Genomic DNA, 21,822 nt, shown 5'->3' on the forward strand with positions numbered 1-21,822 from the left:
TATGCGGCAGTCTGTGAGTACACCCGGAGAAAGTGCCCCTTTAGTTTACTTACAGCTGCTCTGAATCTTGACCTTGACATTGAAGCCTGTATTACTCCCAGAATCCTGCTCTCTGTCAGTGGGAATTCTAATTTCAAAAATATTTACAGTTAAACAGAAGCATGGCCATGACCTTGTGATTATAAAACACAACCTGGTCTAGCGGAAGGTGTCCCTACCTGTGGCAGGGGTGCGGCTGGATAGGCCTTACGGTTCCTTCCAGCCCAGTTCCCTCAGTGACTGTGTGGCTGTGGTTCGGGCTCAGGGTGACGGAGGGGACGGCCCGCCCAGCTCGTTGCGGCCCGCTCCGCCCGCCGCCATCTCCGGCCGGGCCGCGCCGCTGCCATGGCAACGGGGGCGGGGCCGGGCCGCAGTGCCGGGGTGCCCCCCACCCGCCGAGTCCTCAGTCCCTCGCGGGTGTCCGCCAACCCCGCACCCCGTGGCCTCTGTCCCCGCTCCGTGTCCGCCTTTCCTCCTCCGTGCCGCCATGCCGGGCTCGCGCTGCGGGCTCCTGCTCGACTACAAGACGGCCAAGTTCTCGCTGACGCGGAACCGGCGGGTGGGGCTCCTGCACCGGCTGCTGCAGCTGAGCGCGCTGGGCTACCTGCTGGGGTAGGGATGCCTGCCTCTGCCCTCGGGGGGCGGCCGGGGGTTCCTGCTGGGGTAGGGACCCCCCCGCCCCTGCCCTCGGGGGGCGGCCGGGGGTCCCTCAGCGTCCGCCCCCCCCGCCCGCAGGTGGGTGCTGCTGCTGCGGAAGGGGTACCAGGAGCGCGACGCGGCCCCGCGTGTCGCCGTGGTCACCAAGGTGAAGGGGGCGGCTCCCGCCGGGGCCGCGGGCCGGCGGCTCTGGGACGCGGCGGATCTCACCTGGCCCCCGCAGGTACGGCCGGGCCCCGGGCGGGGGCAGGGGGGGCACATAGGAGGTCAATCCCCTTGGCAAGGGAACGCCGCCGGTACCATTGGCCTCCCAAAGCCCAAACGTGGCCATTACTGCCTGTTCCTCCCGGTGACAGTGTCACAGGGTATCCCCTGGACCCACCCTGGTGTCACCCTCCTCACTGATGGTACCTTCTTGCTTCCCAGGGAGAAAATGTGCTTTTTCTGGTGACCAATTTCATTGCCACAGCCCAGCAGGCCCAGGGCACCTGTCCCGAGGTGAGTGCCAGGGCTGCCCCAGCCCAGCCCCCAGGGGGTGGTGGAACCCAGAGGAAGACCAGATAAAAGGGGAAAATGGATTTATATTCCCAACAAACCTGATTCCCCTCATTCGCACTGCTCCATAGCTCTTCCATGCTCATCTGCACTTGCTCTGTCATGCCTGCATGAGCCAAGGTGTATATCCATGCTCTCTGGCCAGAACTGCTTGTGGTGACCAGGACAAAGGACACTTGGGGCCTCACCAGCTCTGGGCTCCTTGGGTGGTGGCACTGTATGACCATTCCAGGCTTTCTGCTGCCCTCGAACGAGGGGATGCTTTGACACACAGTCCATGGATACCTGTGTCTTGTTTCCTTGATAAGTCCTTGCTGCAGGACTAATGTCCATCTTAGCATCCTGTTTTTAGGAGGAACAAAACACAAGGTCTAGGTGGTTTCCCAGCCAGCCAACACTTAGTGGTATATGTTCTCTGAGAGAAGTCTTCCCTTTAAGACTGGGGTCAGGCCAGCTCCCTCCACTGAGCTCTCCCAGGCTGGACCTGGCTTGGTAGATGGGAGCAAATGTCCTTTAAGCTGAGCCGCTCCTGGCACCTTGTGCCTGAGCCAAGCACTGATTGTCCTAATGGTCCCTTCAGCTCCTGCTGTGGCCAGATGCTGTGGGAGAGGAGGAGCAACCCTGGTTTTGGGTCAGGGAAAATGGCACTAATGATCCATCTTTCAAATGCTGACAACCCCTGAAGTCCTGACAGGGAGGAAGACAAGTGCTGTAGGGCATTTTAGGGCTCTCACAGGCAGCCACAGGCATCTCTCGGTGCTAGTTTTGCAGTGTGCAAGCCAAGGACACAGAGCAGAGGATTTCGTCCCGTTTCAGTGCTGGAGTGTGTGTGGGTGCCTGTCCCAGCCTGCACCCCATGCTGATCTCCTCAGGTTCTGGCTTTGAGGCTGTAGGTGACATTCATATTTGAAAAGCTTTGAAGATTTGGCAGTGACAGCTTTTGGCTTTGCGGGGAGTTAGAGCAGTCTGAATATTCTCTGACTGTTCTTGATGACCAAAGTATTCAGTGCTGGCAGATCAGTGTGTCTGGGGCCAGAAGCAGCACCAAACACAAGCCGAGCTGTTTTAGCAGCTGTACACACAGTTACTCCTTGCATCCTTTTATCCCTCTATTTTCCAATGTTTGTTCCTTTTCGGTCCACCTAGTTCCCTCCTTTCCATGCCTTCTCTTCCTTCCCTAAACAACCCATCCCCTAAAACACCTGTGCAATACCCAAATGTTCTCCTGCATCCCATAATGACTCTATACCCCTAGGCAGTGAGCCCCCACCCAGCCCAAAGGTGCTGCTCCTCTTGGCTCACCTTAGTGGGTTTCACACCTAAACAAGAGGCTGAGGCTGTCCTGTGGCAGCCCTGGGAAGGCCTGGACAGACCCCCACTTCTTCTGACTCCATAACAGGGGGGTTCCCTGCCTGCATTTGAGCCTCTGTGCCCCCTGGGTCTTGGGGAGGTGGGTTTCTAATGGGCTAGTGACTCCTGCCATGGCCTGGGGTAGCTGGAGAAGGTGTTAGTGGTATTCCCCCACCTGCCATCATCTCTCTGTGTTTGAATAAGAGGTTTTTACCGCTCCTGGGAACCAGGTAGGTCCAGAGTGAGGGCGAAGCTTTCCCTGTCTCTTGTAAAACTTGTGTTATGCTGGATTTAGGTCTACTAAGCTCTTCCCCAGGGCATTTGTTGTGGTGCTTTACAAGGTGCTTAATGGGCTCAGTCATTGAGGCCCTCATTCTGGTTCCCAGTTCCAGCTGAAAGGTCTGAGTTAGCTCTGGAGAATTCCTCTGCCTCTGAGGAGCAGGAGACATGTGCTCCCAATAGCATGGAGACAGATGGGAAGGATTGTCCCTCAGACATGCCTCTCTCCTCATTGGCTGGAGGCTGTCCAGGGTCTGGACGTGGTGAATGGTCTTTAACTGTTTGGGAAGTGCTTGGAGAAACAGGAGTAGAGGCACAGCAATGGGGGTGAGTGACAGCATGGCCTCAGCTGGCTGCACAGCACAATGACAGCGCTTGTCTCTTGTCCCTCCCAGAGCCCCTCTGTCCTTGACGCGATGTGCACAGAAGATGCAGATTGTCCCATGGGAAACCCTGTGGTTCATGGCAATGGTACTGGGAGTTTTGCTTAATAAACATAAAATCCTAGAATGGTTTGGGTTGAAAGAGAACTTAAAGCTCATCCAGTCCCACTCTCCTGCCATGGCAGGGACACTAGCCCAGGTTGCTCCAAGCTCCGTCCAACCTGGCCTTGAACACTTCCAGAGATGGGGCAGCCACAACTGCTCTGGCCAGCCTGTGCCAGGGCCTCACCACCCTCACAGGGGAGAATATCCCATCTAACCCTGCCCTATGGCAGTGGGAAACCATTCCCCCTTGTCCTGTCATTCCAGACTGTTGTCCCAAGTCCCTCTCCAGCTTTCTTGGAGCCCATTTAGGCACTGGAAGAGGCTCTAAGGTCTCCCTGGAGCCTTCTCTTCTCCAGGCTGATGAACCCCAACTCTCTCAGCCTATCTTACATTCTCTCATTTTTAGGGATAAAAACTGGGAAATGTGTGATGTTCAATGCCACCTGTTCCACCTGTGAGATCTATGGCTGGTGTCCTGTGGAGAACAGTACCCTGCCCAGGTAATCACAGATAAGGGGATAGCAGGTATTGGGAGCTTTGATTTCTTCCCTCTGTCTAACCAGGAGCCTGACCCTGAGACTCGCCCAAGGGCAACTGTGTTCAGGGAGACCTTTGACATCAGTCTCCCAGTCAGTTAAGGTCAGAGAACTTTACGCAAGAGCGTTTCTTGCAGCTGTCCATTGTGGCCAAAATTTTGGGATTGCGGATGAGGCTGTGGAGCTTGGGGAATGGGGCTGTGCCTTGGCCACTGTGCAAGACTTGAGTTCATTGGTGGTTGTTTTCCAGGAAACCTCTTCTGGCTGAGGCGGAGAATTTCACTCTCTTTATAAAAAACACTGTCCACTTCACCAAATTTAACTTCTCCAAGTAAGTACGGTGCTTCCCAGCCAACCTGAGCCCGGTCCAGCCTCATCACTGAGCCTACCTGTCGTGGGGCTGAGCACCTGAGGCTATGTGAAGCCATGTGCCACCCAGGACAGGTGGTGCTGGGCAGTTACAGGCAGGATGGATGTTCAGGTGAACACCCTACGTGTGCAGCTGTAAAAGCAGTGGGATGGGGACACCTCAGAGAGAGGGACTGGTCATGCCCATGTAGAGCACTGCAGAAAGCTGGACTAGGCCATCCAGGGAGTGAGACTAATATTTTTGCCTTAGTCCTTGCAAAGTGGTTTCACAGAAGCCAGGTAAAGGGCTGCACTGGCCTCGCAACCCCAGGCATGCTGACTGTGCTGCCTTACCCTGGCAGAAGATGCAGTGTGGGGCAGCTGAACTGTCCCTGCTGTCACCCCTGGAGCACTGAGTCGAGCTGGGTGGGAGCTGGGTGCTGGGGGAGAAAGAAGAAACACAGGGAGGTACAGGGGAAGGCTATGGCAGATGCTATGAAAGATGAATACTCTCTGTGATTCCTCTGGGATGGTTTTACTCCACCCTCTCTCCATCTGAGGCTTTAGGCAAGGCAATGACTTTCCCCTCACTGAGAGCACTGGGGGGCCCACTCCAGCAGGAGGGTCCCCTTTTCAGTCCCACAGACAGGCTCTATGACCTCCCACACTCTGTCCCCCCGCCCCTGCTGTCTCAGGTGCAACACTTTACAAACCAGTGACCCCAGCTATTTCAAGAGCTGCACATATGATCCAGTCTTCAATCCCTCCTGTCCTGTGTTCCGTGTACGTAACATGGTGGAGGCAGCTGGAGAGCACTTCGGAGACCTCGCACTGCTGGTACTTGGTTTTTATAGAAGTATGGAAGATGACTCAAAATTCCCCAAGGATGTGAGCAAGAGGCAGAGGACAGGACTGACTCTGAAATGCTAAGGGAATGTATGATCTAGGAATGTCTGAACAGTAAAGAACTCAGCCAGTTTCTGATCCCATGCTTCTCCTGGAGTAAAATGTGTTTTTCAGGGGGGGAGCATTGGAGTTCTCATCAAGTGGGACTGCGACCTGGACCACCCTGCTGCCCAGTGCCAGCCACAGTATTTCTTCAGCCTGCAGGACACAAGGTACAATTTCAGGTGAGGATGCTGGGACAGTGGCCACATGGGGCTGTGGGATGAGCACACTGCAGTCATTTGAGATCTCAGTTCTGATGGGTGCTCTGATGGGGCACATTTTGCAGATGTCATTTGCAAACTCACCTTCACTTGGTTCACCAGTCTGGGTGGGAGTGTTGGTATGCTGGAGGGCAGGAGGCTCTGCAGAGGGATCTGGACAAGCTGGATCCATGGGGTGAGGCCAGTGGTGTGAGGTTCAACAAGGCCAAGTACCGGGTCCTGCATTTGGGCAACAACAGCGCCATGGAATGCTACAGGCTGGGGGCAGAGTGGCTGGAAAGCTGCAGGCAGAAAAGGACCTGGAGGTGAATGTGAGCCCAGGTTGGTAAGGCCAAGGACACCTGGACTGTACCAGCAATGGTGTGGCAGCAGGACCAGGGCAGTGACTCTCCTCCTGCCAAGAAAGACATTGAGGGGCTGGAGCATGTCCAGAGGTGGGCAGGAGAGCTGTGGAAAGGTCTGGAGCACAAGTCTGATCAGGAGCGGCTGAGGGAGCTGAAGGGGCTCAGCCTGGAGAAAAGGAGGCTCAGGGGGGACATTCTCACTCTCTACAACTCTCTGATGGGAGGGTGGAGCCAGGTGAGGGTTGGGCTCTGCTCCCAAGTAACAGTAGACAGGATGAGAGGAAACAGCCTCAAGTTGTACTAAAGGAGATTTAGATTGGGTATTTGGGAAAATTTCTTCACAAAAAGGGCTGTCCAGCCCGGCAGAGGCTGCCCAGGGTGGTGGTGGATTCGCCATCCCTGGAGGGATTTAAAGGCTGTGTAGTTGTGGCACTTGGGGATGTGGGTTAGTGGAGAACATGGTGGTGCTGGGTTAAGGGTTGGACTTGATGATCTTAGAGGGCTTTTCAACCTGAATGGTTCTGTGATTCCAAGACGATAGGAAATGGTAAATCAGGGTAGGGCCTGTTAGTACCAGGATGCTGTGGCAGATCTGCTGTGTTTGGAGCTATGCATGGCATTACTTCCCTGAGGCAGGGTTCTCTGGCTGTCCACACCTGAACTGGGTGCACTGGGAGCTGTGTTTTCCCAGACTGGGTGCTGAGGGGATGCAGATGCCCCACTGCTGATGCCAGCCAGTGAGTCCTGGCAACACGTGTATCACCCAGGTCCCAACCTGGAGGACACCAGGTGTGCAGAGGTACACGGTAGCCCCAGCAATTCTTTGGCACTGGCAGCCCACTTCCCTCACTGCTTTCTGAGGTGTGTCCAATGTCTCCCACAGAACTGCCTCTTACTACTGGGGCTCCCAGCGGCAGCTCTACCGGAACCTGCTGAAGCTTTACGGCCTCCGCTTCGACATCTCCGTGCACGGCCAGGTACACATCCTGCGCAGCCCCGGCAGCCCCCAGGGCTGACTGCTCGCACCACTCCCCGCTGCTCTCCTGCAACCACCCCTGTGGCTTCCTGCTGCTGTTGCTTCATCCTGGTGAGCTCTTCACCTCTTCCCAGAGTTTTCCAAGTAGAGTGGGAGAAAATTATCTCTTTCATTTAAAGAAAAACCTCTTGGTTATTCCCTGAGCAGGGAGGCTTCCCTCCCTGAGGGTCTGACACAGGGGCTGTGAAATGTTGTGTAGGCAAGGTGAGCTGGTCTGGGACTATGGGCATCTCTGAGGGTCTTGAGGGGGAAGCACCCTGCCAAAGGACAACCTGAACTCTTCTGAACCTGGACAATTAATCCCCTTTTGATTAATTGTACCCTCAGGGACAAAAGGTGTGGGCATGATCATGGCTAGACATGGCCCAGCCATGTGAGCTGAGAGCCCTGAAACCTCCAGTGTCCTGGGCTCCTCCCACAGCATGGGCAGTAGATGAGAGGAGGATTCTGCCCCTATGCCCTGCTCAGGTGAGACTCCACCTGTAGAGCTGCTTCCAGCTCTGCGGTCCCTAACATAACAAGAACGTGGAGCTGCTGGAACAAGTCCAGAGGAGGCCACAGAGATGTTCTGGGGCTGGAGCCCCTCTGCTCTGGAGCCAGGCTGGGAGAGCTGGGGGTATTCACCTGGAGAAGAGAAGGCTCCAGGGAGACCTTAGAGTCCCTTCCAGTGCCTAAAGGGGCTCCAAGAGAGCTAGAGAGGGACTTTGGACAACAGCCTGGAGTGACAGGATCAGGAGGAATGGCTTCCCACTGCCAGAGGGCAGGGTTAGATGGGATATTGGGAAGGAATTCTTCCCTGTGAGGGTGGGGAGGCCCTGGCCCAGGTTGGCCAGAGAAGCTGTGGCTGCCCCATCCCTGAAAGTGTCCAAGGCCCGGCTGGACAGAGCTTGGAGCAACCTGGTCTAGTGAAAGGTATCTGTGTCCATGGTAGAGGGGTGGAATGAGATGATCTTTAAGGCCCCTTCCAACCCAAACCATTCCATGATTCTGTGATCGCTGACACTACTCTGTGTGCTCAGCTGTGCAAGAAGGAGTCTGTACTGAGAGCTCTTGGCACCCTGAGAGATGTCCACAGCTGGACTGTCATGCTCAGCAGCGCCCTTTGCACCTGAAGAAGGTGAAGCACTGTGCTGGTTTAAAGGTAAACCAGCAGGGGAAATGAACTCAACTCAAAAGAGAGACTATAAGTCAGAATAACAATTTAATAAAATAATACAATAAGTACAATTATACAGACAAACAATTGGTTTTAACTCACAAAACCCAAATGTATAACCCAGCACATTGGGGCAATGAACAGAGTGGTGTTCTTTGGGCCCCCTGAGTCCAAAGGAAAAGTGAGGGGAAAACCTGCTGGTGGGAGAGCTGTTGCAGTCTGGTCAAAGTGGTGATTGCAGTCCAGTTGAGGGTGGTGGTCTCAGTCTGGTTGAGAGCGGTGAGCTGCAGTCTTCCTCTGGATCCCATGAGTGGTAAAAAGGTTCCAAAACTTCAAGTTTATATATTCTCCAGTTCAGGCAGGAATGCTCAGTCCTTCCCTCAGAGCGGGGAATTCCATAAAAGGGTATGAGGACAGGAACATCTTCCTGTCTCACAGGCCTCTACTGCTAACAATTTCTGGGAAATGGCATGGAAGGCTATAGAATACACAGTTGTGGGTTACACCCATACCATGATGAACTGGTCTCAGCTGTCCTAACTAGGACAAGCACACATCATAGGACAGGATGCACCACTTCTGGGTAGTGAGGGCAGGTCCAGCAGCAGGAGAGAAAGCTGGGAGAGAGACTGTAACCCCAAAATCTCTTCCCCCCACAGACCACCAGACTCATTTGAGCAGAGAGGGACACATCGCATCAGGGCCATGTTTGCTGGGATATGGTTCCATGGGTGGCAGCTGCAGCAAGAGGGAGGCTCCTGCCATGCCTGGGGGAGCAGGTGGGTCACAGTAACTTCTGCTGCCACCAGGTCACCAGCTGTCAGTTCCTTCTTTGACAGCCAAAGGGGCTTGGAGTCAGTGCAACAGCAATTCCTAGAGCTGGGCATGGAGAAATGTTCCTGGATCCCTCCTGCACACCCCAACTTTGTAGGAGGCATGTCCAGGAGTGCAGGGGACGCACCAAGGGCAGGGAAGCCCAGGGGACATGCACCGAAATAGACAACCCCATTGGTCACAAGGTCACATGGTTTTAAGGGATAAAAAGGGCGCTGAGTTTGAATTAAAGCCTCTTTGATTACCATCTGATCAGGGAGCAGACTCCATTTCTTTATCATATAAAGACTCCATGTTACACAACTTTAAGCACACTGCCCCACAGCCCACACCCCTCTCATCACTCTCTACCCACTGTCTTCCCTCCACTATTTCTCACCAGGCTGGGAAGTTCAGCATCATTCCTACTGCCGTGAGCTTTGGCACAAGCATTGCCTTCTTTGGTGCTGTGAGTACTCCAGATACGCTCTTTTCCTTCAGTCCATGGCTTGGGATTTGCCACTCATCAGTTGTTTCCCTGCCTGCCTGGGCACAAGGCTTCCTGGGTGCCAGTCAGCGTGAACAGGAGATGGTCTGGCAGGGTGTCAGCTCCTGTTTCCCTGTGACCATTAGCAGTAATGACAGCACTGGGATCCTGAGCGCTGTCAGGGTCATGTCTCGCGGAGGCCGGGTGTTTGTGTGGGCCCTGGGAAGGAGCATCGCTGGGATGCTGCTGGCAGGGAAGAGCAGCTCCTCTCTCTGCTTCTCCCCTGACTCTAAAGTGACCTGGTGTCCTGTCACCAGATGGGGCAGCTCCTCATAGAGCCCTTATATGGCTCATCCCTTCCAGCAGGTAACTGGAAGGGAGCCTGAGGTCCCCCACCTGCCCCCTCTTTCGTCCCTAACATGCTCATCCCAGTCCATACACAGCTGTGAGGGCACTGGAAGAGCACTCCCTGTGTCCTTCCATTGCAGCCCAGGTGATCCTGTCTGACCTCCTGTGCAGCTCATGGGAGCCTGTTGGGTCAGAGAGGAGCCATTGGAGTTGGCAGGTGACCTGGCCGGAGGCAGGGCTGGCTCGCTGCCCTCAGCACTGGCCCACAGCCAGCTGCGGGGCTCAGTGGGAGCCAGGGTGGAGGGCTAGACATTCCAGCGGGAAGTTTCCCTGCGTACAGTCTTCAACATCTGTCTGTCTCCAGGCTACAGTGGTCTGTGACCTAGTTCTGCTCTACCTGGATGCAAAGGCTGACCTGTATTGGAAGGAGAAGTTCGAGGAGGTAAGGGTGGGACCACATGGGAGAGAGAAGGTTGGAGTGAAGGTTTTTGGAGTGAATAATTTTATGATTTTCTGCCCTTTGGTTAAAACTCAGTTCACAAGATCTGGGAAGATCCTGGTGGAGCAGCTCTTAGTCTCCAGCTTTTGGGCTTGATGGCTGGTCTGAACTGGGAGAGGGATGCAGCTGGTACCAAGACTCAGGGAAAGCTGCATCACAACCTCAGTTCCTGTTGGACAGCAAGGGGTCCCCATGGGGACCTTACCTGGAAATGTGACCCAGCTCCACACTTATTCTTCTTCCAAAGGGAATCTGGCTGGACTCCATGCAGAGAGAGGGCAGTTCTTCAAAGCACATCCTGTGCTGCAGTTCAGTGACAGATTTTCATGCCTCACATGATTCCTGCTGTGGGAATTCACTTTCTTGGTGAATCAGTGAGTCACAGGGAGGCCCCCACAGAGCAGGAGAGCTGCCAGCCCTGCCTCAGTTCATCTCCAGCTTTGTCTGGCCAAGTCTTTGGAGCTTCTGAGGACTGAGATCCACCAGCTCCTTGGTGAACTGCCCCAGGGCTGCACCATCCTGCTGGTGGAGAATGTTCCTCATGCCAGATCTCAAATCAGGAGCGGAGTGGGAGTCTTAGAGAGTGAATCTGTTCTCATGAGACCAAGGAGAGCAGTGCAGGTCCACCTGGGCCATCCCCGTGCCTGTTGTACTGTTACCCCTGTTCATTTTTCAGGCAAAACCCCCTAAAGGTAAGCCCGAGGCCTCAGCTTATGGACATCGGGAATGCTCCACCACAAGCACCCTTCCCTCCAGAGCCACTTCCAGGTAGACGTGATGGGGGCATGGCTGTGGCCCAGGTGGAGGTGGGCCAGTCCTGGCCCAGGCGTGCACTGCTGGGGTTAAGGTCTGCCTTTCCTGGAGAAACATTGGCAGTGGCAGCAGCAGCAGTTCTTGGCTCTTGGAACACAAAGCCATCCCAGCTGCCACTACCAGCACTGATAACTGGTGCCGGAGCAGAGCTGTGCTGGGCAAAAGAGGCTTAAACCTCTTTATGTTTCTCCACATTCTGATGGCTGTGGGCTTTGATTTCCCATGAAAACCAGAGATGCAATGGAATAAAGCTGTTCCAAAAGTGGGAGGTGGCTCTGCTCTGTCTCAAGCCCTGCGAGTGGCTGTCAAGTTTTGGGATGCTGCTCTCACACCTCGCAGCACCCTGCATGCTTCCAGCTGGGATGGCTTCATGTAAGCTGCCCAGATCCTCAGGAGATCCCTGGGAAGCTCAGAGAGGATTTAAGAGCCCAGTTTAAGGCTCCAGCCCTGAGCTGGTACTTCCTGGGGGGTGCAGTGGCTTCTGCACCCCCAGTTCCTGCCTCCTGCCAGGGCTGATGCTCAGCAAGGACAGGCACAGGCCTGGGGCTAGCCGGAGTGTTTCAGAGGGGCTGATCCCTCATTCCCACCTGCCTCGGGCTGTATCAGCCTGGTGCAGGGCAGGGTTTGGCCAGGTCCGTGCCCAGGGACTGCTCTCTGAACTCCACAAGGCTCAAAAACACAGTATCTGTGGGTTCAAGCACCATTTAATGTTCCCTACCGGGACTGACTACATGGTTTGGAGGGGTCCTGCAGCATCACCTCACCTCAGCTGCCTGCCCCCCTGTGCCCCCTGGCCGGCCCCTCCTGCCCTCCTGGAAATGCTGCAGGTAGAACTGTGCCGCCAGCTGCTTGGTCATGGTCTTCAGCGCCAGGAAGGCAGCCACAATCTCGGCGAGGAGGAAGGCCAGGAACAGGCTGTGCATGGGCATCTCCAGTGGCAAGTGAATGACCTGGCTGTCTGTCAGCAGGAAGAGCAGGAGGGGCAGCTGGATCAGGAAGGAGAGTAGCAGGAACCCAGCCAGCTCAGGCACCTGCAGGAGCAGAACCTGCTGAGATGGGATAAGGAGGCAGCGGTGGGGTGGGGGGACCCTCTGTGACCCAGGAGCTCCCTGCATCACTGCCAGCCTTGGCACCCAGGTATCGGGGACGTCCTTGCCACGCAGAGCTGTGGTCGGATGTGGTGAGATGCTGTCAAACCCAGTGCTGGAGGGTTGCACCCACAGGAAGGATACAGCAGGAGGGTGAGTGGATCTCCTTTGTCTCCTGCCTTCAGGTCCTGCCTGCACCCATCATTCCCTCCTGGGACAACTCCAGGCAGAACTCCAGGAGGAAGGGGCAGTGATGGGCACTTGGGTTCCAAGTGAGGGGCCATCAAGCTCCCCCAGCTGGGCTGACCCTCACTGAGTATAAGGGGTTTGTGTGCCAGGGCAGGTGGTGTTTACCTTCTCCTGGAGATTGCCCAGGTAGCCCAGGTAGAGTCGGGAGGCCTCAGCCAGCGAGAGAATGAGGAAGGCTGTGACCAGCAGGAACTGGTAGTGCCAAGGCAGGAGGTGGTACTGTAAATGGGAGCACAGCCTTGTCCCAGTCAGCTCCAGCCCCTGCATCCCAGTCCAGCTGTCCATGCCCAGTTTCCCATCCCCTGTGCACCATTCCCTGCGCTCAATTCCCAGATACCTGTGCCCTTCTCTCATCCCATTTGCCCTGTCCCCTGCACCCCATGCCCAGTGCCTGGGCCCTCCTCCCCATACCCAGTGCTCCATTCTCTGCCAGCTTCCACCAGGCTGGTGCTCAGCTCTGCCCACTTTTCTCTCCCAGTTTAACCTTTCCTGCCTGGAAAGTTCATGATTTCCATTTCTGGCAGCCAGAGATGAGCCATCTCGTCTCATGGGGGTCAGGGCATTTTGGAGACCCATTAATTCTGAAGAGGCTCCCCTGTCCCCTGTTCACTGTTTCTCCCCTATGACAAGGGAGGCTGGGCAGGAGCAACTCCCCCCTCCCCATGTGCCCCATGGGACAGTACCTTCAGCTGCAGCATCATTCCCTCAGCCAGGCACCAGACGGGGAAGTAGTAGACGTTGAAGTAGAGCATCACCTGGAGGGGCAGGCTGGCCAGCACCTCGTGGGCTAGGCAGGATGGGCAGGGGTGGGCAGGCTGCTCAGCAACTCTGGTGTCCCCCTATTCAGAGGGACCCCCACTTGCAGCTCATGGAATGGAGCAATAGCCCTTGGGTACCACAAACAGCTCTTTGCAGCAAATGTTCTTATTTTTGCTCCCCTCCTTGGTGGGGGAGGTACAGAGACCCTTTGGGTGCTCCTGGCTCTGAGGCACCCAGGTGCTTTGGTGATGTGCTGAGCACGCTCATGGTGATAACCCCCTCCCCAAATCCCCCTCCGCAGAGCCCCACTGCCCATACCTGGCTGGTAGATGTGGGCAGTGCCGCTATCCTGTGTCTTATTGGTGATGAAGAGGGAGCCGCTGAACGCCACCAAGCCCCGGCGCAGGTTGGGGGGCAGCGGGGTGTGCGCGGCCATGGCTGACAGCTGAGCCCTGCTCGCCCCAGCCCGGCTCAGCCAGGATTAGCCAGGAGGGAATCAGTGGGATGGCAGGTCAGGCTAATGCGCGGGGCCACCCGGCCATTGGCTCGCTGGGAACAGGGCTACTGAGCTGGGAGGGGGTTGTGGGGAAGAACTGCCACCTTGGAACATCAAGCCTACATGGCAGTCACAGGGTGGAGTTGCAAAGGAGTCGCAAGTCAAAAGCATCTCCCCTCCACAGTACCTTTAGGGGGTGAGCAGCAGGTTGTAACCATCACCATGACTGGGACACAGTGGTAAACTAAGCAACTGCACCCTCTCCCAGCCAGGCTATATCAGCGTAATTACTGCTCAAAGCCCCCTGACAGAGGAGGATGCCACACAAAAGAATGATGCTCTTCACCTGTAATGCTTCTTCGAGGCCTCCAGGCTCATGGAGCATTTACCCATGCCCGTGATCTCCCCTGCTAACAGGCTGCCCTTGTAGACCTCCACGCTGCTCAGTGTCCCAAGACTCCATCCAGGCTCAGGCAGTGGGGGATGGTGTGTGAGGGGTTGGTTGAGCCAGAGATGAATGGCAGGGAAAGGAGATGGCACTGCAGGGACTTCAAATTTAAAATAACAGAATCATTAAGGTCAGAAAAGTCCTCTAAGACCAATAAGTGCAACCAATTAACCCTGCACTGCCAGGTATCCCACTAAACCATGTCCCCAAGTCCAACATCTACACATTTTTTTAACACTTCCAGGGATGGAGGCTCCACCACTGCCCTGGGCAGCCTGTGAAAGGGCTGGACAACCCTTTCCATAAAGAAATTTTCCCTAATATCCAACCTAAACATCCCCTGGTGCAACCTGAGGCCATTTCCTCTCACCTGGCCAGTTGTTATTGGGGAGCAGAACCTGACCACCATCTGGCTCCACTCTCCTTTCATGGAGCTGGAGACAGCAAGAAGGTCACCTGTGAGCCTCCTTTTCTCTGGGCTGAGCACCCCCAGCTCTCTCAGCCACTCCTCATCAGACTTGTGCTCCAGACCCTTGCACAGCTCGGTTGCCCTTCTCTGGACACGCTCTGTTAGTCCTACCCAACAGATGTGGTCTCATTTCATGATCTTCAGCCTCCAACCCACCCCATAAGGCATATCAGAGAAGCTGCCTCAAATAGTGGGAGTGAATGCCGCAAATGTGGTCTTTGAGGGCCAGGCACTGGCAAGGGACACAAGAAACCAAAGAAAGAGAGGATTCTTCTGCTTGATAAAGCCAAAATGAAACTGCAGAGCTCCCTGCCATATGCTGCCAAAAACAAACCATCCGGGGCTGAAAGTGTAGTAGACCAATGCCTGACTGACTGAAGTCATCGGATCATAGAATCACAGACTTGTTTGGGTTGGAAGGGACCTTTAAGACCATCTTGTTCCACCCCCTGCCGTGGGCAGGGACACCTTCCACTAGACCAGGTTGCTCCAAGCCCCATCCAACCCAGCCTTGGACACTTCCAGGGATGGAGCAGCCACAGCTTCTCTGGCCAACCTGGGCCAGGGCCTCCCCACCCTCACAGGGAAGAATTCCTTCCCAATATCCCATCTAACCCTGCCTTCTGGCAGTGGGAAGCCATTCCCCCTTATCCTGTCACTCCAGGCTGTTGTCCAAAGTCCCTCTCTAGCTCTCTTGGAGCCCCTTTAGGCACTGGAAGGGACTCTAAGGTCTCCCTGGAGCCTTCTCTTCTCCAGGTGAATACCCCCAGCTCTCCCAGCCTGGCTCCAGAGCAGAGGGGCTCCAGCCCTCAGAGCATCTCTATGGCCTCCTCTAGACTTGCTCCAGCAGATCCAAGTCCGTCCTCTGCTGAGGACCCCAGAGCTGGATGCAGTACTCCAGGTGGGCTCTCACCTGAGTGGAGTAGAGGCAAAGCCCCAGGCGTGCTGTGCCCAACATATGTCTACCCAGGGGTCCTGCCAGCACACAGGGCAAGACATGGGCAGGGCAACAGGCACAGCCCAGTATCTAAGGAGCAGGAGCTGCTGGAGAGCTCACATCTGCACAGGCAAGCAGAGTGAGCAACCAAGATACCTCGGCAGTCTGGTGAAAGTAACTGTGATGGGGCAATGCAGCTGGGGGTCACTAACAAGCTGCCTGTGCCCCAGCTGGATTCTCATTCCTCATGGGAACGGGCAGTTTTGTAAGAAGAGATGGAAACTTTCTGTCCTGGTATGAGAGGTTGCAAGATGTGCCTGGAGAGGTGGCAGAGAAGACAACCCAGCCTTGCCCAGCTCCAGGACAGGCTCACCGCCAGGAAGCATTTGCCGAGGCACTGGACAAGGGCTCCCAGGTTCAACACCATCCCACACCACTGCAGAGTGGAAATGTCCATCTTTTGTGGATCCAGCAGACACACAATGGTCCCTGTTCATTGCTGTGTGCTGGAGCCTGCACATCCTGCCTACCTCCCCCCTGGTCATTCCGCCTGGGAAAAGCCTTGCAGTGAAACCAGAGAGACAAATCAGAGATGTGACGGACACTGGTGACATTTCTATCCAGCCAAGATCTGAAAGACTGGAAATAAATAACAGGTGAGATGGACACAGGTGGGAAGCCTCCAGAGAAGAGGTACTTGAATCCCCTGGTGAACCTGCAGAGTTGACCCAAGGTCTTGGAAGGAATCAGAAATTACCCAGATCCGAAGAATAGTATTGCTTTAATTCATAGGGGGCTAATCAAATTAAAAATATAAATCCTCTTGTTTTGGACTCAGGGTAAAACACTGACTGCTGGGGAAGGAGTCGCCCCCAGGACAAAGCACTGGAAACTCTCTGAGGAGATCCTCACCCTCCCACTCTGTTGGGCTGACAGACACAGGGCTGTGGCTGGCCAGGTCCACTCCCGAGCTGGAGACACAGCTCTTCTTCAGCAAGGGCAAGAAACAGGACAGCAGAGCACTTGCATGGTGGGCTGAGAAATGCAGCCTTGTCACTAGACGACAGGACAGACAAGTGACAGACGATGGACGGCTCCTCCGGCTACTTTTCCTCAAGTAACGCCTCATCAGCAGCAGCACCAATCCCATGATGTCATCAAGGAGAGACATCCCAAGGCTGGTTGGAAGGGTGGCCACCTAGTCCAAGGCTGCAGCTGAGCTGCTTTCCCAGCTCTCCAGGGACTCCTGCTCCACACCCTGGGGATGGACCAAGAGCTGCAGGTGCTGGGATGGGACCAATGAGCTCCAGAGCCCTCAGCATGGGCAGGGACCCACCTCTGCTGGGGGAGACTGGGCAGGACCAGCCTGGACCACACAATCACAGGCTGAACAGAGACCCCCCCGGTGTGCCCCCACCTCCTGGCCCACCCAGATGCCCCCTAGAGTGGGTGAGCACAGGCAGAGCCATGGCAAACCCTGCAGCCAAGCAAGGAGGGAGCAGATGTCAGGCTCTGTGGGGATGCACATCAGAACTGTGCTGGGAGCGAAGAGAATTTGGGAAGGAGCATCATGCATGAAAGCACAGGAGCACCCAAAGGCCCTCATGCTGCTTACAGAGGTGAGGGACATGCATGCAGCAGATCCGCCTGGAGACCCTCAGCCCAATGGCAGCATCTGGAGCCACGTGGCACCAATGCCCATTGCCACAGCCAAACCCCACAGTCTCTGAGGGCTGCTCTTCCAGTCCCACGGGAATTGCAATAACAGAGCCCTAGCCCAGCAAGCACCAGGGCAGAGGTGCCATGGGAGGTCCTCCTGGGAAGGTCAGTGCACAGTGTCAGGCATGGGTTCATCCAGGTCTCAAAGGGAAATGGCTGAGCCATGGGTTTCCCACCGGGTTGTGGAGCTGCTGTCCTGTCTCCCCACAGCAAGTGCAGCATCAGGACGGCACAGCCACCAGCAGTATTAGGAGCCTTTCCCTGTTAGCCAGGACATGTCTCCGGTTCTAAAAGAGGGAAAAACCAGATGGGGTGTTACTCAGCACATGCAGCTCTCGATGCTGTCTTGGTGCTAGTCCAGACATTGGTCATTGGTGTCCATCCCCCCACCCTGCTGCGCTGTGCCCTTCCTCTGCCCTCATTCACATGTCATTAAACTGTCCAAAAAGTCCGTGCAGATCCTCAATTCCATGTAAAACAGAGCTAAAACATTTTTTTTTTTACTTAAACCCAGCCCTCCTGGCATTCAGCTGAAAATTCATGGAAAGCCACCAAACCCCCAGCAAAGCATGGTCCCAATCAACAGGCAGCTGCCCAGTCCCAGCAGATCTATGCCTGATGTGGCTCCTGGCACCTCCAGCCCTACCACCCAGCACAGCAGCATCGCCCCCCTGTGAGGGGGATGCAAAACATGGATGCCCACAACGTAATCAGTGTCCCACATGGGAATTAGGGATATGGCCCAATCAGGTGGCTGGCTGGCCCTCCTGCCAGCCCCCCACACCCAGCACACCCAGGACCCCAAATCGAACATACTTGCCATGACGGACAAACAGTCTGAAGTTGTGAAAGCAGTAGGAGACAGAGAGAGAAAAGACATTCAGGTTTAGGTGGTCTGGTTTCCTCCAGGCCCCCAAGCCTGCTTCCACTCCCCCCTGGGATGCCCATGAGATACCACCTCCTTCCCAGCCAGCAACCACTTCCCGACGTACTGGGGATTACAGCACAAGAAATCCTTCCCTGTGAGGGCGGTGAGGTCTTGGCACAGGTTACCCAGAGAAGCTGTGGCTACCCCATCCTTGCAAGTGTTTAAGGCCAGGCTGGACAGGGCTTGGAGCAACCTGGTCTAGTGAAAGGTGTCCCTGCCCAAGGCAGGGGGTGGGATGGGATGGCCTTTAAGGTTCTTTCCAATCCAAACCATCCTGTGATTTTCTGAACCCTATCTCCACTAGGTGGACGTGTGGCATTCTCCCCATCCCAGAGGTGCCCAGGGAGTCTGAGCTGGTTCAGACCTGCCTGGGGGCCGGGAGTGCTCCTCTCCCTGAGCTTTTGAAAAGATCTGCTTTTATTCCACATGTGGAAACATCCCTGAAACAGGAACCCACATTCCCTCAGCAGCTTTGGTTTCTACTCTAAAGTCTTCTTCCCAGCTGTTACCACCTCCCTGGCATTTGCCTTCCAGCACCCACCCTCAGCACAAAGGGCTATACTTTTTCCTCTGCAAGGTCTTAAAAACAAAGTGAATGAGAAAAATGCCTCCTGCCTATGAGCTCCACTCCAAGGAACTGGAGGCCGAGACACCACAGGCCAGCATCCTGGTACCACCAGCTCTCTGGGCTGGGTTGTGCATAGAGGGTTGCGCACAGGCTTCACACTCAGCCCCTCTCTGTAGATGCCCTTGACTGACTGGGTGCCCAGGGGCACCCCATTATCAGGCAGTGCTTCCTTGGTGATGTGCCAGTGTCCAAAGGCAGTGAGTATCCCCCTCCCATGCAATCCGTGCAAGGATTTGGGTCCTGGTGTTTAAGACAAACCCCACATGTGCAGGATGCCAGAGGAAGCTGGAGGAAGATGGGAGGCAGCACTGAGGGGGACGGAGTAAGCAGAACAGGAAGGGAGATGCAAGGATATACAGAGGGAGCAGCAGGAAAGAGCTGCCTTTGGGTGCTTGGCCCTGCCCTGCACCCCTGGCTGTGATTTGCTGCTGCCCTGGCACTGCCAGTTTCCGCTACGTGTCTACTTACTCCACATCGCGCTTCCGGATGGTCCTGCCAGCAGCCAGGACCTCAGCCACCTTGGAGACGATCGGGTCGTAGTTCATGCTGGCCACAGCCACCACCTCATCACTCCTAGGGCCGGGCAGAGCAGAGTAGTTAGGGCACCCTGGATGGCCACGGCTCCATCACCCAAAATCCAGCATGCTGGAGAGAAGTGGGAAGCAAAGAGAAACACCCACTCCAGAGCCAGGCCTGATCCCAAGGCATGAGCACCACAGGGACTGTGCTAGTGGCATGGGACAAAGGTCAGGAGAGGGCTCAGAGCTGACACGGTAGGCTGGCCTCAGTGGTCCCACCAATGCTCATGTGCTGGCATAGTGAGCATTGTGAGGGTGCCTGGGGGACAGAGGCAGCTCTGGCACCCTGGCATCTGTGGGAAAACACCACCAAAGTTGAATCTGACGGTGATAAAAACCTGGACACCAGAAAGGATGCCCAGTGGTTGCTGTGATCCCTGTGCTGCTGCCTTCTGCCAAGGGAGTGGAGAGGCAGGTGGTCAGGATTTCCCTGTGGGACACTTGGTTGGGATGCTCCACATCCTCTTCCTGATTCCCACCTCCAAGAGGGCAGAGTGCCCACCTCTGAGCCGCTCCACAGGCACCAGGACAGAGGTGTCCAACACCAGGGTCCCATAGCCCCAGTGATGAAGTCCTCATGTATAGGGATGTCCAGGCCAACTGGCTGTTCCCCACCAGGCTCGCGACACAACCCCAAAGGTTGAGTGGGAAACCAATGAAGTGGAAGGAAGAGAATATAAAAATGCTGGAAGAGCTTTGGCTAAAGGTCACAGGCAAATGAGAAAGGTTCTTCTACTTTGAGGTTTGCCGAGGTCAACCCAAGCATAAACCTTCAAAGACTGGCCCAAGAGACAATTTATGAAGAGATAACTGAATGGACAAAAAACGTGAGATCAGGGAAGGTGTGTTGTAAGATATTAAACTCTGGAGATACTGTTGAGTAAACTGAAGCATAGAAGCACCCATCAAACCAATATCTGCTCTTCAATCTGCTGCCAAAGAGTTCTGTGATTAACAGAGCAAAGGACAGCCAGGGTGGGGGGATGTGTGCCTAGTTCCCAAGAAGAGGAGAGCAAAAGCCATGTTTCAGAGGACAATTCATCCCTGTGCAGCCATGGGAGTTAAAGCCATCTCTCGCAGCTGTCCACAAAACCATGGGGCAGTTCCATCACAGATTGCTTTCACAAGGCTCCTATTTTTAAATCATCATGGCTAGGCTTTGGAACGAAGATTTGGGAAAGGCTCTATCCACTATTCCTAAATAAGTTCACTGCAAATAAAGGAGAGCAAGTTTCCTGAGCATAGCCAGCTCCCACCTAGGAAACACAAAGTGGTTGGAGAGACCTATCCATCAAAACCAGGGGAAGATGTGCTGTTCCAAGGCAATGAATAACTAAGGTGCGTAAGGGAACTGAAAGGAGGACACACTCCACCAGTTGCCCACCAGCTCAGCCTCAAGCCCAGACAGTGCCCAACATGACCAGCCAGGAAGGTGGACACAGCCCAAACATTTCTGTCAGCAAGACATGGGGCAGCTGCTCCATTTACAAAATAACCCATGGGATCCTGGTGAGCCAGAGCATTCCATATCAGTGGTGGCTTTTGAACATTTCTCAGACAGATGGGGAGCCTGTAGGACTCCCTCTTTTTCAAAAGGCCTTCAGAGGCAACAAGACTTCCCTTCCTGAACCTGGGATTTGGAGCAATCAGAAGTCTTGGTGTGAAAGCTGAGGGAAAAGGGAGCACAGTGGATGTGTCTACATTGTCTTCCCTTCTTTTGCAGGGTTCAACACAACAGAAGTGGGGAACCATGAAGAAGACAGCCACAACAATTCCCTGGTCTCCAAGGTCTTAGGGGCGGGATGACATCAGTCTATTCTGGTTGAAGTGCTGCAGTGAAGGCAGTGTCCCATGGGGACATGTGCAGAGCACTGTCCTGTACAGGGACTTTCACTGACCTCTACACAGCTCTGACCAGTGAGAGATGGACAGCTTTCCTCTTCAAACTCTGGGGCAAAAAGAGCCTTATTGTGAAAGCAAATGCTGAGGATAGGCTGCAGGAGTGGGAACCACCAGTAGTTCCTACAACAGCCAGAGAGGACCAGGAGAAGAGTCCAAACCACAGGGTGGGCACAGCAGAAGAAAGCAGAAGGAAATAGTAGGTTTGAGACTGTCCTCAGTCAAAAAGCATTAGCACCAACCAGAAGAACCACCACCAAATAAGAAAGAGGAAAAAATGCTCCAGTGGCCCCTCACAGAAGCACAAACAGGGACACTTGTGATGACAGCTGAGCAAAGCTGCAGGGGACACATTGGCTGACCCCCACCAGACGGTGCTCCTCAGTACCTCCGGCTCTCAGCGCAGAATGCCATCCTGGTACCCAAAAGACATCTCTGGGAGCCCCTCCTGGGTAGCAGAACAACACAGTGTTCAGTGGCGGACCCCCACTGCTGACCACTGGGTCCAGCTGCCCTGTGTGCCTGGGCAGACCTAGGCAGTCCCTGCCCCCCGCAGCCACCGCAGCACACAGAGCATGGGGCACAGAGCAGGGATTCCGCACCTTGCTCAAGGCGTTCCCTTTGAACAGGTCCCTCAGATGTCGAACTAAAGCAACCTGACCTTTCCTTTCTAATTAGGGTGTGGATAAAGAGCTAAATGCTCTGGT

The 21,822-nt window shown here is 55.0% G+C and overlaps 3 protein-coding genes across 19 annotated transcripts in view; 1 reads left to right on the top strand and 2 right to left on the bottom strand.

The window, feature by feature from the left end:
- The first annotated feature begins 220 nt into the window (after positions 1 to 220).
- LOC127464052 (P2X purinoceptor 6-like) lies at positions 221 to 21,511 on the top strand. Of its 13 annotated transcripts, XM_051774168.1 has the most exons (12): positions 416 to 651; positions 775 to 919; positions 1,123 to 1,194; positions 3,276 to 3,351; positions 3,775 to 3,868; positions 4,155 to 4,235; positions 4,948 to 5,089; positions 5,273 to 5,382; positions 6,649 to 6,742; positions 9,174 to 9,239; positions 9,970 to 10,047; positions 10,781 to 11,183. In XM_051774168.1, the coding sequence occupies exons 1-12, from the start codon at positions 527 to 529 to the stop codon at positions 10,874 to 10,876; spliced, it is 1,179 nt and encodes a 392-aa protein (XP_051630128.1). In that variant the 5' UTR covers positions 416 to 526; the 3' UTR covers positions 10,877 to 11,183. The 13 variants fall into 13 exon arrangements, 9 of the variants coding, with proteins under 9 accessions (XP_051630126.1, XP_051630125.1, XP_051630129.1 ...); XM_051774166.1 differs by lacking the exon at positions 3,276 to 3,351 and having other exon boundaries at positions 221 to 651; XM_051774167.1 differs by having other exon boundaries at positions 9,970 to 10,887.
- On the bottom strand, positions 11,293 to 13,502 carry LOC127464061 (transmembrane protein 17B-like). Its single transcript, XM_051774179.1, has 4 exons — positions 13,332 to 13,502; positions 12,938 to 13,041; positions 12,360 to 12,473; positions 11,293 to 11,948 (listed from the first exon to the last, which is right to left on the bottom strand). The coding sequence occupies exons 1-4, from the start codon at positions 13,447 to 13,449 to the stop codon at positions 11,673 to 11,675; spliced, it is 612 nt and encodes a 203-aa protein (XP_051630139.1). The 5' UTR covers positions 13,450 to 13,502; the 3' UTR covers positions 11,293 to 11,672.
- Positions 16,098 to 21,822, bottom strand: part of AIFM3 (apoptosis inducing factor mitochondria associated 3) — a 50,379-nt gene continuing 44,654 nt past the window's right edge. Inside the window, exons 19-22 of one of the 5 annotated variants that reach the window (XM_051774155.1) lie at positions 21,504 to 21,563; positions 19,107 to 19,211; positions 17,899 to 17,919; positions 16,098 to 17,369 (exon numbers count right to left, since the gene is read on the bottom strand). In XM_051774155.1, the coding sequence (XP_051630115.1) occupies positions 17,330 to 17,369; positions 17,899 to 17,919; positions 19,107 to 19,211; positions 21,504 to 21,563 (226 nt within the window). In that variant the 3' untranslated portion in view covers positions 16,098 to 17,329. The remainder of the gene's footprint in view (positions 17,370 to 17,898; positions 17,920 to 19,106; positions 19,212 to 21,503; positions 21,564 to 21,822) is intronic. The other 4 variants (XM_051774156.1, XM_051774157.1, XM_051774158.1 and 1 more) reach the window with 4 other exon arrangements.

Source organism: Manacus candei, unplaced genomic scaffold (assembly GCF_025592945.1).
Source record: "Manacus candei isolate 608988 ecotype Guabito, Panama unplaced genomic scaffold, ASM2559294v1 h1tg000189l, whole genome shotgun sequence".
In the NCBI taxonomy this organism is placed as follows: Eukaryota; Metazoa; Chordata; class Aves; order Passeriformes; family Pipridae; genus Manacus; species Manacus candei.

Coding starts and splice junctions, on each gene's coding strand:
- LOC127464061 (XM_051774179.1), bottom strand. CDS start 13,449: ATGGCCGCGCACACCCCGCTGCCCCCCAACCTGCGCCGGGGCTTGGTG. Junction 13,042..13,331: donor TGCCCACATCTACCAGCCAG/GTATGGGCAGTG, acceptor CATCCTGCCTAG/CCCACGAGGTGCTGGCCAGC. Junction 12,474..12,937: donor GAATGATGCTGCAGCTGAAG/GTACTGTCCCAT, acceptor TCCCATTTACAG/TACCACCTCCTGCCTTGGCA.
- LOC127464052 (XM_051774162.1), top strand. CDS start 385: ATGGCAACGGGGGCGGGGCCGGGCCGCAGTGCCGGGGTGCCCCCCACC. Junction 652..774: donor GCGCTGGGCTACCTGCTGGG/GTAGGGATGCCT, acceptor CCCCGCCCGCAG/GTGGGTGCTGCTGCTGCGGA. Junction 4,236..4,947: donor ACCAAATTTAACTTCTCCAA/GTAAGTACGGTG, acceptor CTGCTGTCTCAG/GTGCAACACTTTACAAACCA.